This window comes from Pogona vitticeps, chromosome 1 (assembly GCF_051106095.1).
Source record: "Pogona vitticeps strain Pit_001003342236 chromosome 1, PviZW2.1, whole genome shotgun sequence".
NCBI lineage: Eukaryota > Metazoa > Chordata > Lepidosauria > Squamata > Agamidae > Pogona > Pogona vitticeps.
Genome location: NC_135783.1, coordinates 80173407 through 80189622, shown reverse-complemented (window position 1 = coordinate 80189622; position 16216 = coordinate 80173407). Strand labels below are relative to the sequence as shown.

Below are 16216 nucleotides of genomic sequence, written 5' to 3'. Positions count from 1 at the left end.
TTTTTAAAGAAGATTTATAGATCTGATACACTCTCTATGTACTCTGTGTCCCAAAGTGAGAGAAGTGAATGATACTATGTATGAAATACAAAGTACAATAACTGGCAATATTATCTCTTCAGAAAATCCATACTCCCAAGTGAGTGCATATTGGAATGTATCCAAAGACGTTTCTATCATAACATAAATATCCTGATCTGTTTTTTGTATTTTCTTGGTTAAATGCGCAGCCTGCCCTAAATGTGAGTGTGAAGCTCTTAGAAATGCACTTTTGATTATAAATATCCCAGGCTGAATCTCAGATGCTGAAATATGTAAGGTAACTTGTATTTCTGTACTTTAACTTTCAGAGTGGTAAACGATATGAAGACACCTCAGACAAGCGCAAAAGCCTTGCCAGAGAACTCCTGTTAAGTGAAGGAAACTATGTGCACACTCTGGAGATTGTAAGGGATGTTTATGTTAAGCCACTGAATGCAGCATTAGCGTCAAATCGAGCAATCCTAAATAGTCTCAGTGTTCAGCTCATTTTCACTGATATATTGTGCATATTACAACTGAACAGGTAATTTTTTTCTGACTATTTTGAAGCCCATTATGATAAATCACTATCCCTAAATCACTATCCCATTCTAAATGCAGTATATGTGTATCTGACCTGCTGTGCAAGACTTCTAAATCCACTGGCTATAGGTCAAACTTCAGTGTTCCTTAAGGCAAAGGGGATATCACAAGCATATCAGAGCTTGAGAATGTTACTTTTTGGACTACATTTCCCACAATCCTCCAGGGAATTTTGGGAGTTGTAGTCAAAAAACAACAAGGTTTGGAATCCTTGATTCAAAATTTGAATCCTTGATTCAAAATTTGCAATGTGAATCCTTGATTCACATTGCATATTTGAGAATGTGGTGAAACTGTCTGTGGTATTTGAGCATCAAATATATTATGAATGACAAATGTATCACAGCATGTACAAACCACTATATACTCATCAATCCTCTGTATTCACACTGGGGGTTTGATCTGCTAGTACGCAGCTAGACAAGAGCTGCATGGTTCACAGCAACCAATACATTTTGAAACAAGCTTTAAATCATCACTCAAAATGGGAGAGAAGTTTCTCCTGAAACCTGCAAACACATTATCATTATAGTTTGTTTGAACTTGCCTGTACGCAGAGACAAAGAGAGAGACACACCCTTCTGTCTGTTTCATGCACAGGTGGTTTCTAGGTGAGTTAACAGAAAGGCTGAAAGAATGGAGCCCAGCCCAGAACATAGGAGAGGTATTCATAACATTTGGCCATCAGCTTCAAACATACACAAACTTTTTCAATAATTATGCTGTAATCCTGAAAACCATAGACAAGGTAAGAATGAACCATAGTTACAGCACTTGAAAATGGATGTACTTTGCAATATTCCACTCTGTCCCATTGTTCTGTATCTTATTCTTATGGGTTGAGAAGAATGACCAACAAGGAAGTACTAAAGCAAATTAATACAGACTAAGAAAGCATAAAACACATTAAATACAGAAAGCTAGAATACTTTGGGCATGGTAGAAATGAAATTTACTGATTGTTCAAGACAAAATAGATGGGAAAAGGCATGCAGAAAGGAGGTATTTGGTTGAGGACCCTTGGAGGTTGGTTTAGATGCGACACAACATCATCATTTAGACTAGCTGCCAAATGCCAAATCAAAGTACTGTAGTTGTCATGACATTCAAATTCTGGAAGGAAAGGAACAATAAGAAGCTGATTTTTCTAATGTATGTGTTGAAGCTCAAACCACTCCCTGTCAGTTGGTGTTAAAACTGGTTGTGAGTGTTCTCTGTTTATATCTTGCCAGCGGTGGAAGCATTTTGCATGTACAATTTGTACATCTGTACAACTTGTTTCTTAAAATCCTTTCTTTTAATCTCTTATGGCCGTGGAGCCAAAAATGGGTCTTAGGTAGCTTTTGATTGTGCTTTGAGGATTTCCAGTTTCCTCCTTGAGGCTAGTGTATGTTATTTTTGATTAACATCAAACACAACTGGCAGCCTCCAGATTTTGGAAGACTGCTCTAGATACCATACCACCCACAAAAAAGAGGGTAAATTATAGCTGTAGCAAAATCCAAGAACAAGGAAGACAGCTGCGTGGTGAGATTGAGTTCCCAACCCACTTTAAAAAAAACTTACCAAGGAAAACATTCAATGCCTCCCAACGAAACATTGTTCTGGGGTAGATTCTCTGTTGTATCTCATCTCACCAGACTCAACACATTGTTTATTTCCCTTTCAAGGAATGATTTTTCTGTTATTGCATGACATGGCAGTATTCTTGTTCTTGTGCCCTATGGCAGATACACAAACTTCTAATTAATACCACTAGCAGCCTGATATCCTTAAAGCATAAAGCACATTTAATTGAGATCTTTTGTCTTTGCCTTTGTGAATTTCCTGGCTTAAAGGATGAACATTCATGTTGTGGTGCTGACATACTGAAGCTCTTTGAAACCATCTGCTACTTTAGCAAAGCAGAAAGGTGCCAATATATGAGCGGGATGACCACCGTCATGTATGTTATGTGCTGTCAAGTCACCTCTGACTTATAGCAACCCTATGCATGAGTGATATCCAGCATGTCCTGTCCTCAACTGCCCTGCTCACATCTTGTAAACAAAAGCCTGTGGCTTCTTTTGAGGAACCCGTCCATCCCATATTTGGTCTCCCTTTTTTTCATATTGCCTTAAACAGTCATTAGTATGTAGGCACCCTTCAGTCTCTAGAGACTGTGGTAAACAGTCGTTACTCTGGCAAAAATACTATTCATCTGGCAGATTGCACAAAGGTGTAATTATTTGTTCTGTAATGTACAAGGACCTGGACAATTCCATTTTGGCTTTATTTCTGTGAAATAAATCATGACATGATGTAATATGCCATGCATTTTTGTTCATCTAAGGTTGTATTTACCTAATTTTCAGACCAGCTGAGGACCAGATGATTTTTATTATGCCCTGATACATAAAACCATAGAATTCAAAGACGGTGTATTTTCTTTTTCATGTGACTGGGTATCTGGATATTTAGCCTATATGATGTTACCTTCAAAGCTAAGCTTCCTAAGTCATTAGTGTTAGAAACATTTTACTAGCAATGTTATCTTTTTCTTGTTACCTGTCAATGAAGTCTGTGTTACATAAACTGCCTGTGTTTTATTCTGATTTTGCTTCTCATTTTCATATTAATGTATGTATTTTACACATTTAAAGCTGTTTTTGAAATAAAATTAGATCACTGGGAGGGGGGGAAGGGTGAAGCTCAACTTTAGTAATGCTCAGAATATACCAAGTCAGAATCTGAACCTTAATTTGTATTGATTGCTTGCAAACTGGATTACATGCCTGTTTTCTTACCACCATGCCCTATAGCAGTCGCTCCTCTCCCTACTCACACTTTCAGTGAGCTTTTCTAAAGCTTATGCAAGGAAGCATCCAGTACTGAGCATAAGCCCCACTTTTTATGCTCAGTGCTAGATCTCTGGCTCATGTGACAGCATGCCAGAGATCATAGGATCTCTACTGGGAGACACATGTTCTACCCACAAAGAGCAGGAGTCTGGCCTTGAATTACAACCCTTATATTCCCAGATCACAGGCTATAGTGGGTGCTTTGATGGCAATTCCAGTTTAAACATCTGGAGGGTTTCTAATCTAAACATCTGGAGGGATGTCCTTTATACGAAGCTTTAACATGATTCACTTTCCATGAAGAACCTTGGCCATGTGCTTTTATCATGCATTTTAATAGGCTTGTGAATATTTGAGTGCATAGATTTCCCTCAGCGTCTGTGCATTAAGCATGTGATCTGGGGAATCCCTTGGTGCTTAGCCTTATGTTTCCCACCAAACCTATTCTGTCAGGATTTATGTCACTGTAGTTAAAGCAGCCAGCAGACAAGACTGTCTGGACAAGACTCAGTGGAGAAGACAATGAGGCTAGGAAAAGTAGAAGCCAGAAGGAAAAGAGGAAGATGGAACATGAGCTGGACTGATTCAATAAGGGAAGCCATGTCCTTGAGTTTGCAAAACCTGAACGAGGCTGTTAATGGCAGGACCTTTTGAAAACCACTAATTCCTGGGGTTGCCATAATTCACAAGCAACTCAACTACACACAACAACAACAGCAGCAGCAGTCTGTGGGTGTAGAGAGGCATTTTTTTCAATTGGCCTTTAAACGCTTTTCAAATACCCTTTGCCTTCTGTGTAGGTTCAACTAATATACCAGCAGAGGGGAAATCAAGAGTCACTGTTCTTAGGATTAGAAGAAAGCCCTCATCTGGCTTACAGCCTTTCTGGCCTTTCATCGTTTTCTCAGTAGCACAAATTTATTGAGTGGGTGCTCCTCCTCAGTCATACTAGCATGCCAGTGCTAGAGCTGCCATAAGACAGGAGCTCAAGCCTGCTCCACAATGGCAGTATGGGAGGACTAGGTGTGGCAGAACAGATCATAGTACAAGGTCATGAAAGTTGTATTGCCTGTTCTTTTCTTGGTCTGCCGTTGTTGCTTTTTAAAGTCAAGTTGCATTGACATCGTTTGTAACATCTCTTGCTTTTGCAGTGCAGAGAAACTATCCCAGTATTCCGTGCTTTCTTGAGGAGACATGATAGGACTGTGATTACCTCTATGAGGAGGTAAGCCTGGCAGTTTGAAATACTCAAAGACAGCCAACATATAGTAAGCCACATGCTGGCAATTTGCACATCTTTCTTGAATGTGCCATCAGCAAAATATGTTTACATGCTAACTTTAAACATATTTTGCTGATGGCCCGTTCAAGTAAAACCAATGATCATAACAAATGTAGAAAAAACAGAATAGATAAGCTCATGCATCGTAAGCCGTGGTGGTGAGACTTCAGCCATAACTGTACGTCTTTGGTTAGATTAGTCCGCAAGGGAAAAACGCATTATAGAGTGGGGACATAGCAACATTACAGCCTGCGCAATGTTGTAACTAAACTTGTGAGTAGTTTTCTATCTACAAAATGTGAATGGGGGAAGTAAAAACTAATTATGAAATAATCCAACTAGTTCTCCATGTTATTTACAACATTTTTGCACTTCTTCATGTCCATATTTCCTTCCTATTTCCCATCCCAGGACACAAGGTGGTGGGAAGCCAGGTCCTCAAACAGAGTACTAGCTGCTGAAGCTCCAGGCATTCTGACAATGTCTATTGTGATCCTTTAAAGTTGCACATCATAATAGAGTTTCTTGGTTGCAATGAAACATAAAACAGCTATGTCCAGTCTGAACGAGCAAAATGCCTATATAGCGATGATCCAAGATATGACAAGTGGGTGTATAATAGCTAGGAAGACATGTCTTAGCATACATTTTAATTTATGGAACTGTTAGTTGGCTTTGAAGAGCAAGATAGAGCAACGATTTTAGCATAAAATACTTGAATATTATAGCACATGTCTTTTTCCTTTTCTAATTACAACATTATGTTTACATATAATGTGTAGTCTACAAGAACTTCTGTTATGTCCTTCTAAGAGGATTGAAGAGTACCTAAACCTCTTGTATGCTTTGAAGCTTCACACTCCTGCAGAACACACTGACCGTGAAGATGTGACTGCTGCAATTAAGCAAATGGAACAATACAGGGATTACGTAGATCAGGTCTGTCTGTTATATTGTATTCCTTTTGGTATGAGGAACTCAAAAGAATCACTGATACACTCAGGACTAACTACATGTTTCATAGGATATACATGACTTGATCTCCCAATGTAATTGTCTTTTCAAGAAGACAGTCTCCCCCCCCCCCCAATTCTGGATTACGAGTACAAAGGGCATAATCCTTTCTCCTTACATAGTGGAGGTCCCAAGGGATGAGCAAGGCTACAGATCTGTCCACCATTTTTGCAACTGCCCTGAGCCCCTACTATTGCCAGAGAAATCCCAGAAATTCTACTTGGTATCATGGCTATACTCTTCATATTCAGGGATCTAATTACAGCTTTCCCATATAACAGCTCTGAAGGCATCTCCAAGTTCTGCCAGCCTCCATAGATAGATAGATAGATAGATAGATAGATAGATAGATAGATAGATAGATAGATAGATAGATAGATAGATAGATAGATAGATAGATAGATAGATAGATAGATAGATAGATAGATAGATAGATAGATAGATAGATAGATAGATAGATAGATAGATAGATAGATAGATAGATAGATAGATAGATAGATAGATAGATAGATAGATAGATAGATAGATAGATAGATAGATGGCAATCAGAGGTTTTTCCAAGGAGAGTGCCTGGTTTGTGCAGTTCCCTGTCCAGACAGAAGTACTTGGCCCCCAAATTGTTATCCTGTTGGTACCAAGCAAAGCCATCTCAACTGTGCCAACTTCTTAATGATTTATTTTCAGCTTTTAATTTATTATAATTAATTTATTGTGTTTATTCCAATTTTGTAAAATAAAAACATGTAAGCTTTGATATATGCAACTTTTAAAGAACTAGAAATAGATATAAACAAACAAATGGCTAGTTAGATCCTCAAACAATAAAAAAGAATAAGAGATGTATGCAAGTTCACCTTATGATTTCAGAGTCTGCCCTCAACTTTCTTAGCTTCACGATGACTGGAAGGAATGCTGGTGGAAATTCTGTGTTTATGTTTAAAAGGGTATGGCTTTCAGGTCAGATTTAAGTGCTAATTTATCAAGATGTTACCCTCTTTTTAAAGTAACTTAGCCAATTTCCGAAAGGCAAGTCACTCACTAAAAACATGAAAACATGTGACAACACTGATAATCAAAGCCTTTATGGGAATTTTAAAGTAGTACCAGACAGATGGCTTCCCTGTCCTCTTCAGTGAGTGAATATCTCTCTCTCTCTCTCTCTCTCTCTCTCTCTCTGTGTGTGTGTGTGTGTGTGTGTACAGAAACCCAACTTGTTCTTTGTGTTACTGCCAATATATTAGTGCTTCTTTGTGTCTACATTATTAGAGCAAATTCTGCCTATTTTCCATCCTAGAAAATGAACCTTAGGACATGAGGTGATAGAAAGTCAGATCCCAGAGCGGAGTTCCCAAGCTCCACACAGGGATTCCACCATGAGCCCAATGACATCAGAGGACATGATCCCACCTGTCCCACCATACTGTGTTCTAAAACAGAGTCATATTTGCTTGTACTGCTCTTCTTTTCTTTTAAAAAGGTATCCTCAAAAGATGCAGTGCACTCCTGTTAATCTTATAGAAAATGGGGGGGGCAGCTCATGTATTTACATGAATGGCCTTTGGATATAAGCATTACAGACAGCGTCCCTTCGTGGTCCTTGGAAAGCTTGCATTGTTTTACCTTCACTGTATTGAATTTCCAGCTAAAACAAAATGTGGGCAGAGATGATCAGCTATTAAGTACACAAAGTCTCATCCAAGGATGTCCTGTAAGTATTTGATTTGTCTCCCTGAAGAATGGACAGCTGTGTCCTTCCAGAGATTGTTGGGCTGCAATTTCCATTATCCTTCACATTGATGGTGATGGCCAAAGCAGCTAGGAGATGCAGTCTAAGAACAGTTGGAAGGGCCACAGATTGGTCTCTGTTAAATGTAGTGCAAAAAAAATGTATCCTTTATGTGTAATCAAGGCAAGAGCTGGCCCAAGAGTGAATTGTGTTTGTGTATATCCATTAATAAATAGGGAGAAAAAATCCATTCACTGAAGATCACATTTGTTTACAGGAAAAGTTGGTGTAAGTCAAGAGCACATAGTACAAGATACACACAGCTGATGCATACCAAAAGCAAACAGTTTTTAGCAGCTGATTCTAAGGAATGGAATGATGTACCACATGCAAGTCTGTGAAAATTGTATGAAAGGCAGAGAAACTACTAGGGCAAAGGGTGCTTTAATGTGCCTTACTGCAGTAAAGTGATACAGGGAGGCTGGAGGAAAAATGATGAATGAGAAACTGAAGTCACTTGAAGTGCCTTTTAAAGGCAGAATGTGTCAGTCATACTAAGAGGACTGAAAGATATTGGATATTTATGCTTGCATACTGAACCAACAATCCTGTATACACTTTCTGGAAGAAAGCCCCATTGAACAGAGGCACTTATTTGTGAGTAAACATGCATAGGAACATGCTGCATGCAATCCTAGGTAGTAGGTTAAAAAATAACTATAAAAAGCCGTCATATTTCTTAAAGAGGTTAGTGGTGGATTCAGGTTTGGGAAGACTGAAAACCACAATCAAAGACACATTTCTGTTTTATTTATTTTAGAATAATCAGCACTTGTATGTAGTCAGGCTATGATAGTCTTGTGAGAATGTATTGGTTTGCAGTTCTGTGCAACAAGTCTTAATTGCACAGTATTTTTGAACTTATGATTTAGAGAGAACATGCATTTATAGAATTGTCAAAAACACATAACCTTTCTCTTTGTGTTCTAAAGTCTTTAGAAGACTGATTACTGCATATCAGCAATCAAGTATAAACTGTACCCCAAAAAATCAACCTTGGTCTGCCTAATGTTTAAAAAATTCATATTTAATGTTTAATTTACAGCACTTATTGAAGGCCAATAGGTACCTAATAAGGACGCAACAAGTAGTTCAGCTAAACTGCTGCTCTGAAAGAGTCAGTATGCCATACAGGTAAATGGATCAATGCAAATATAAAGTAAGCAAAATTAGGAGTGGCTTTAGAAGAATCTGTTTTTCAGGGTTTGGTTTTTGTAGCCATAAATTGACATCATTGTTGAATTGTTTCCTTATGAATTTTTCACAAATGTTGAAGGGTATGCAACCCATTTAGTGGTCATTTGTAGAAGCATATATTTCCACAGCTACAAATAAGCAGAAAGAAAAAGTCTAAACTTTGGGCTGGGACAGTTTATAGTTCAGAGGTGGGCAAAATGCAGTCCTTCAGATGGTGTTTAACCGCAGCTCCCATCCAGTCTCACCAGGATAACCAATGGTAAGGAATGTTGGGAGTTTCAATTTAACAACATATGGAGAGGCACACTGCCCACCGTGCTCTAGTTAATGGCCTTGATCCCCGAGGACAGATGTGCATATCACAGAAACCCCTTCCTTTTAATGCCTGAAAGTTAAAAGATTAACTTCAACAGTAGCAGGAAATAAGATTGTCTTAAGTACAATGTTTTTGTTCATAAATCTTCTGCTAAATCATTTACAATAAATGTACTCTATTTTTCCCCGTGTATAATATGCCCCCATGTATAAGACGCCACCTTTCTAACCCAAAATTTCTTTATAAGAAATTGGAGGGGGAAGGCAGGGCGCTTTGATTCCAGCTTTCCTCCTCCACATTCTGGGGAAGAAAATGCTTTTCTCCTCCACTTTCTTTGCAAAAAGCTGCTTTCCCCCTTGCAAAAAGTGGAGGGGGAAATCAGCTTTTTGCAAAGAAAGTGGAGGGGGAAAGCAGCTTTTCTGTAAAGAGAGTGGAGGGGGAAAGCAATTCCTTCTTTTCCCCTCCACTTTCTTGTGAGGAGAGTGCTTTCCCCCTCCACTTTCTTTGCAAAACCCTGCTTTTCCCCTCCACTATTTGCGAGTGGGAAAGCAGCTTTTTGCAAAGAAAATGGAAGGGGAAAGAAGGAATAGCTTTTCCCCTCCACTTTCTTCTGAGGAAAGTGCTTTTCTCTTCCACTTTTTGCAAAGAAAGTGGAGGGGTGCTTTCCCCCTCCACTTCCTTTGCAAAAAGTGGAAGGGGAAAGCAGGGATCAAAGCGCTTTGATCCCTCCCTCCCTACTACCGTGTATAAAACGACCCTCAATTTTTCCTCTAATTATTTTAGGGAAAAGTGTCATTTTATACAGGGAAAAATATGGTACACTCAATGCTGATAAGTTAACCTCCACAGCACCTGTGCTAATTTCTCACAAGTCTTGTATTAACAATATTGTATTTTGGCTGATCTTTTGCTTTCATTTTTTACAGGTTATATGAACACACCCATGATCTGACCCTTTTCCTTTTCAATGATATACTTGTAATCTCACTATGCAGCATCTCTTACAAGCCTTTTGAACGGATCCCAAAAACTACTCACCATTTTTTGGCAGCTGTGAAACTTCATCAACTCCTTGTAGAAGATATTCCAGATTCCAAATGTTCGTTTTTCATTGTCCTAATGCAATATAAATATTTCATGATACACACGCCTCCTGTATCTGAATGGCTAAAAGAGGTGTTCTAATCCAAACATTGTCTACAGATTAGCTTTTTAAAATATCATTGCCTTAAAAAGGACCAAAATGCAACATTAAATATCTCATTCATGTGAGAATTAAAATATTTTAAACTAGTTGTTGCCAATCTTGGATCCCTAGATGTTGTTAGACTACAGATTCCAGACAAATGTTGGCCATCCTGGGGGTGGAGCTTCTGGTCCAACCACAAAATCCAGTAAAATATGGGAGCCCAAAGAGAATTGGAGAGTCACTGTTCCAAAATGACATGGATATGTAGAATTGCTAACACACTTCTGTGGAATGGTAGCCATAATATTTTGACTGAAAGTGTTCTCAACATAGTGGAATACAAGGTGAAATGGTAAATAAACATCTAAAAATGTCTTTATGACTTCATGTTCGGCATGTGTGATGATGAGTATTCTGGAGCTCTGCCCTTTGTTAAATTAATTTACATTAATGGGCAGAAACAGGGTTCATTTTAAATCTGGCCTTTAACAAAGATGGTGGGGATAACTTTTGTTACTCCCCATGGATGACGGGGAAATAGAATCAGACAAGCGGACCCTGCCTCCATATGTCAGGGTGCCCCTTTCAACTATACCTTGTTCACATTATGGCCACATGTGGAAGTCCACAACTGCGCAGCTCTTAACTTCAGAACTGATTGTGTAATGGGAGTGTTATGTGCTAGAGTTTTCGTAGATGCAAATCTGTCATCTCTCATATCTAGAGGCAGAATTTGTCTGCAGAAGTCAAGGGTGGGACATGTGTGGCTCCTCAGATGTTGTTGGATTTTAACTCTTATCAGGCCTAGCCAGTGCAGCCAATGGTGAGGGATGGCGGGAGCTCCACATCCATCCTGTCCCAGGTATAGCCAGTTACTCATTTTGATTCAGTGCCCTATAACTCTTTTAAGAATGTGTAGCAACTAACAGTATTAAAAAGGATGATATGTGGTGAAAATGGGTGAGGTCAGGGGTGATGTGGTACCATTGAAAAAACTGGTTATTAGAGGTATAGGAAAGCCTTTTCACCAAATTAACATTCTTAAGCCTTATTTTCAGATTGCCATTTCTCTATATTTTAGAAAATCTGCATCACAATATCTGTATGAATATCAACTGTTCAGTTTTGGAAAAACATATTGTTGCCCCATCTTTGGCTGGGTTGATGGGAAGTCTTAACATTACCGCTGGCTCTATCATTAAGGCATGCAAATTTCCCATCCTGAATGTCAGTAACTATTTATTTTTGCAGATATCAAAAATGCCTTCTTTCTGCAAGGACCCAAGTGTCACTGGATTTGTTCTACAGAGGAAGATGACAAGTTCCCATGGCTTTCTGCACTTGAAAGAGCAATTAACTGCAGTCTTCAAGAGGACATATACTCTCCTTGAGATTTCCTACATTGGTTAATTAGTACTTCTATGGTCACAGATAGGTGTGACCATTTAATTAACCTTTGCTTAAAACAACTCCTTGTAAACAGCTGGCTTTAAGTAAAATCAAGAACCTCCCAAAACTACAGTAGTTACCTATCATTCAGTCAGTCACCAATGCAAGAATTTGATTTTATCATGATTCATAACAAGAACACATTCTGAACCTGCAGCTTTTCAAATTTGCTTTTGAAAAATACTTAAACAAAACTAGTCTTTCTCTCAACATTATCACTGTACTAACATCCATATTCTGCCCCACTATTGTGATAAGTGCTGAATTTGCAGTACTGTATATTGAAGTGTTGGCCACAGGTTGAAGATGAAAATCTATGCTATCCCTAACGCTGCATCTTGGGTCATGTTAAGGAGCGCTCGGCTCCTTTTAAAGAGAAAGGCAGGGTAAATATATTTTAATTAAATCAATCAATCTTAACAGCTGCAATGCTGGCTCCATAAAATAGCATAGTTGGAGACAGACTTTATATAGGCTACTAACAATCAGGAATGTGCAACACCACATTAGAGTGAGTTAGAGGCCTGTAAGAACACTGAATGGAACAGAGAGTTGATAAGAGTTTTAAAGTCAAAATAGAACTGATACAAATACAAGTGATTAGCAAGCTGTGATTAGCTTATCGAATATTAATCATATGTTAACTTCCCTGATCTAATAAAAGAGTTAAGTTTCAAAAACACACATGTCTCCTTGATTAAATGGTATTGAAGCAGCAATACCTGGTGTCAGCGAAGAAAGAAGAAGAGCGAGAACCTTGAGAAGGCCTGGGGGAATAGGGGCTTCAGAGGGGATCGCCACACTGTAATGCTGGCTCCATAAAATAGCATAGTTGGAGACAGACTTTATATAGGCTACTAACAAGCAGGAATGTGCAACACCACTTACGATGCTGCATTAAGTGTTTCTCTAATTCTTGCTGAAGATTGGGTGGTTTTACTTAAATTACAGAATCCACACCACTTCTAAGTAGTTGATGGGGGCATTAACTTGTTTCTTTACCATGGAAAGGTTATCTACAGTTAATCTTGCCTTCCTGGTGCTTACAGTTTCATCATACCATCAAATATATGCTTGTCCTGAAGCTTCATTGTAAACAATGATGTACATTTGTTCGGACATATTCCTTTTCCTGTCATGCATTATGTAGAAATGATTAATATGCAGTTGGACTTCTGTTAATGCATGTAGGTGCCAGTCTTCCAGATGATTACTCCTCAAATTGTTTAGTTGCTGTATAAGACAATGTGTCTGTTCTTTCCTAAACAGCAGAGTTTGCATCCAAATGTTAGAACTGAACAGAAATCTGCGACCCTAGACTAGAATGAAATTGATAGCTCAGTTTTAGACATTGAACACCGTAGTGCAGTCGGTGGTTGGGGTATTCTTAACAGAATGGACCACTGGGCACTCACTGTGAAGGCTCCTTCTGGATTGGGGCTTGGAAGATTGCCGGATAGGAATATGTTATTCCAACATCCATGACAAGGTAGGGATCACATCACCAAGAGTCTTTGGTTTTTGAGAAGCAGCTAGCTCCTCTCTTCTGCTTGTGTTTAAAGCCAAACAGTTGTGCAAACAGTTGCACTAGACTGTTAAGGAATGGAAGCACAGAGGATGGAAAAGGCATAAAAAAGAAATAAGGCAGGCACTCCACCCATCTGAGTAGGACAGCAACATGTATAAATATAAAGCAGAGGGGGGGAAATGTAACTGGTAATCAGGCTCAGGCTATTCTGTCTATACTAATATATTCATTTTTAGTACATTCTTGTTACCTGCATAGTTAAAGTGATGCCTGGCTGTCTGGATTAAGAGATTTATCAGACACCATTGTGGCATGTTCATCTGAATCATTTCAGTTATTTTCTTTGATTTAGTATACCTGAATATATGCTATAATATTCAGGTATTTGAATATACTGTATAATAGTTTTCCATTCAATATACCTGAATATTTGCTATTTCAGAAATGAAAATACCACTTTGCAAACCGTCTAGATTATATAATAGCAGACCAACTGGCATGATCTGAGATTTGATCAGTTAATTAATTGTAGAAAGAGCTGCAAACTGCCAATTTCATCAACTCTGGTATGGATTATGATTTGGTAATAGACAATGTATGACTATGAACATTTTTTTCAAATCCTTTATTGGCATCGAGATTATGGCAGCCAAATCAGATCTCTTAAATCTTAAGGGCAATGAAATTTGTAACCAACCTGAATCCACCAGCGCTTGTAGGAGGTAAACTCAGTTTGATCTGGATGTTGCTGTAACATTCTGGTGCATATTAACTATTATTGCAGCAAGTATTTTAAGATTAACATTTAGGTGGGAAATACAGTACATCTGTACATGCCTAGTATGAACTTTGGGAATGATAGCAATAATGACAAGAGAACTTGGGGAAGAACCTGCCTCAAAACGATTTTAATCTCTGCATATATATTGTACCATTCAACAGGAAAGCTGTCCAGGCCCAGGGGTTTTCCATGCCGAGGTTTCAGTAATTTTTCTAAACTCATCCATTTCTATGGGAATAGAAATGGGCTCCTTACCCTGTGCCTCAAACTCCAACTTAAAAAAAAATTGTTTAACTTTGTTTGTAAGGGCCCTAATTTTTTGTATACAAACTGAGAATAAAAATTTGAAATTCTAGAATCATATTCTTTGGTACAATATAAGGATTATTTTCTGCACTGTTAATTAATGAGATACAATTACAATTTTAATGCCATCTTAATCTATTTGTTAGCAATTAGCCAACTTTCTATTTGCCCAATATTTCTGTTGCTAATATACTAATGTGAATACTACTCCAGACAGCAATTCATATTACCACACTGAATTTGTGACTGACGTCTGTCAGGTCAGGGAGTTTAAGGCCTCAACCTCTCCCTTAAATGTTCTACAGAACCTTAAGAGATTTCCAGCTAAAAATCGAAAGCTTGTGTTTGTCTCAGCTGGCATTTATCCCAAAAAGGTTAATTCCAGAATGAAATCAGACCATCATTTATGATCATATGAAAAATACATTCTAACAGTGCAGGAGCTTAAAGCCTAAAGAAACAAAAGGCAGAGAATACATAACAGAATTCTTAAAAAATAAATATATATTAAAGAAAACTATTTTCTTAGCCTCTAAGCATATTAATAACAGAGAAAAAATAATTCTAAACGCTCACCCAGCCAAACCAGCTTGAAATCTATAGATGAAAATTCGTGATGATTGTACTGCCATTTTGTGTTGACAAGCTGAAAGTGACTATTCCTACCCTGGCTATCTTTTCTGGCCAATATTTATACACTTATTTTATTTATTTATTTATTTTATTGTCATTGTAAGTATATACACAGTATACCCATACAATGAAATTCACAGACACCCAGAGGCCAGACACATGCACACACATAAAATTCCCCAAACACTCCCCACCCACTAAAAAATCCCCCAATACTCCCCATCCACTAAAAGTCCCCACTAAAAATACAAACATCTACACCGCAGGCCAAGTAACACAGTCCAACTAACTATTCACTACTGGTGGTCTTTAAGCTCATTATTAAGTGCAATTATAGCTCTGGGATAAAAACTATTCAGAAAACATGTGGTCCGAATCTTAATTGTTCTATATCTTCTGCCAGACGGTAAGAGTTAAAAAAAAGTTATAAGCAGGATGGGAAGAGTCTCTCAGGATGCTGTGTGACTTCCTCAGACAGCGCGATGTGAAGATGTCATCCAGGGTTGGTAGCTGGAGCCCGATGATATTCTGCGCAATTTTAATGGTTCTCTGTAGAGCTTTTTTGTCCGCTACAGAGCTACTCCCAAACCATGCCAGAATGCCATAGGTTAGGACACTCTCAATGGTGCTACGATAGTAGGACAGAAGTAAATGCTGAGATAAATTTAACTTGCCGAGCATTCTCAGGAAATACAGCCTCTTCTGTGCCTTCTTCACTAGCATGTTGGCATTTATATTCCATGAGAGGTCCTCTGAGATGTAAGTGCCCAGAAATGTAAAACTACCAACTCTCTCCACTTCCTTGCCATTATGTACACTTATCTTCCCTCCACCAAGAACTACCGTATTTTTCGCACCAGAAGACGCACTTTCCCCCCACAAAACGGGGGGGTGAAAAATCTGTGCATCTTATGGAGCGAAGAAAACAGATATTTTCCTGTTTTCTTCTCCTAAAAAATTGGTGCGTCTTATGGAAAGGTGCGTCTTATGGAGTGAAAAATACGGTAACTTTCCTCTCTGCAGGGCCTGGAAATCCAAGGGCCTGATGTACAACCAGCAACAGGAACAGAAGAATAGGAATTTATATTGTTGTATCTATTATAACTCAGAATCTGGCAGAGTGCCACAAGGATGATAAACATCCTTATCTTGCAAAACCTGGAGGAAAAAAGACCTGAGACACAAAGAATCTGGTGCACCGAGGTCCTGGAAAACCAGAGTCCTCTACTGTAGAGTACACTTTAATTCTTTCCTTCCTTTCATCTTAAGCA

The 16216-nt window shown here is 38.5% G+C and overlaps 1 protein-coding gene across 13 annotated transcripts in view; it reads left to right on the top strand.

The window, feature by feature from the left end:
- The window catches only part of ECT2L (epithelial cell transforming 2 like), a 44905-nt gene extending 32526 nt beyond the window's left edge, over window positions 1–12379 (top strand). For 3 of the 13 annotated variants that reach the window (XM_072996087.2, XM_020815548.3, XM_020815901.3), the window contains exons 15-22: window positions 351–565; window positions 1225–1372; window positions 4616–4689; window positions 5529–5685; window positions 7403–7468; window positions 8592–8680; window positions 9986–10158; window positions 11500–12379. In XM_072996087.2, the coding sequence (XP_072852188.2) occupies window positions 351–565; window positions 1225–1372; window positions 4616–4689; window positions 5529–5685; window positions 7403–7468; window positions 8592–8680; window positions 9986–10158; window positions 11500–11639 (1062 nt within the window). In that variant the 3' untranslated portion in view covers window positions 11640–12379. Of the gene's footprint in view, window positions 1–350; window positions 566–1224; window positions 1373–4615; window positions 4690–5528; window positions 5686–6627; window positions 6785–7054; window positions 7241–7402; window positions 7469–8591; window positions 8681–9985; window positions 10353–10972; window positions 11062–11499 lie in introns of those variants that run through there. The other 10 variants (XM_078383313.1, XM_020815683.3, XM_078383314.1 and 7 more) reach the window with 9 other exon arrangements.
- The last annotated feature ends 3837 nt before the right edge of the window (window positions 12380–16216 follow it).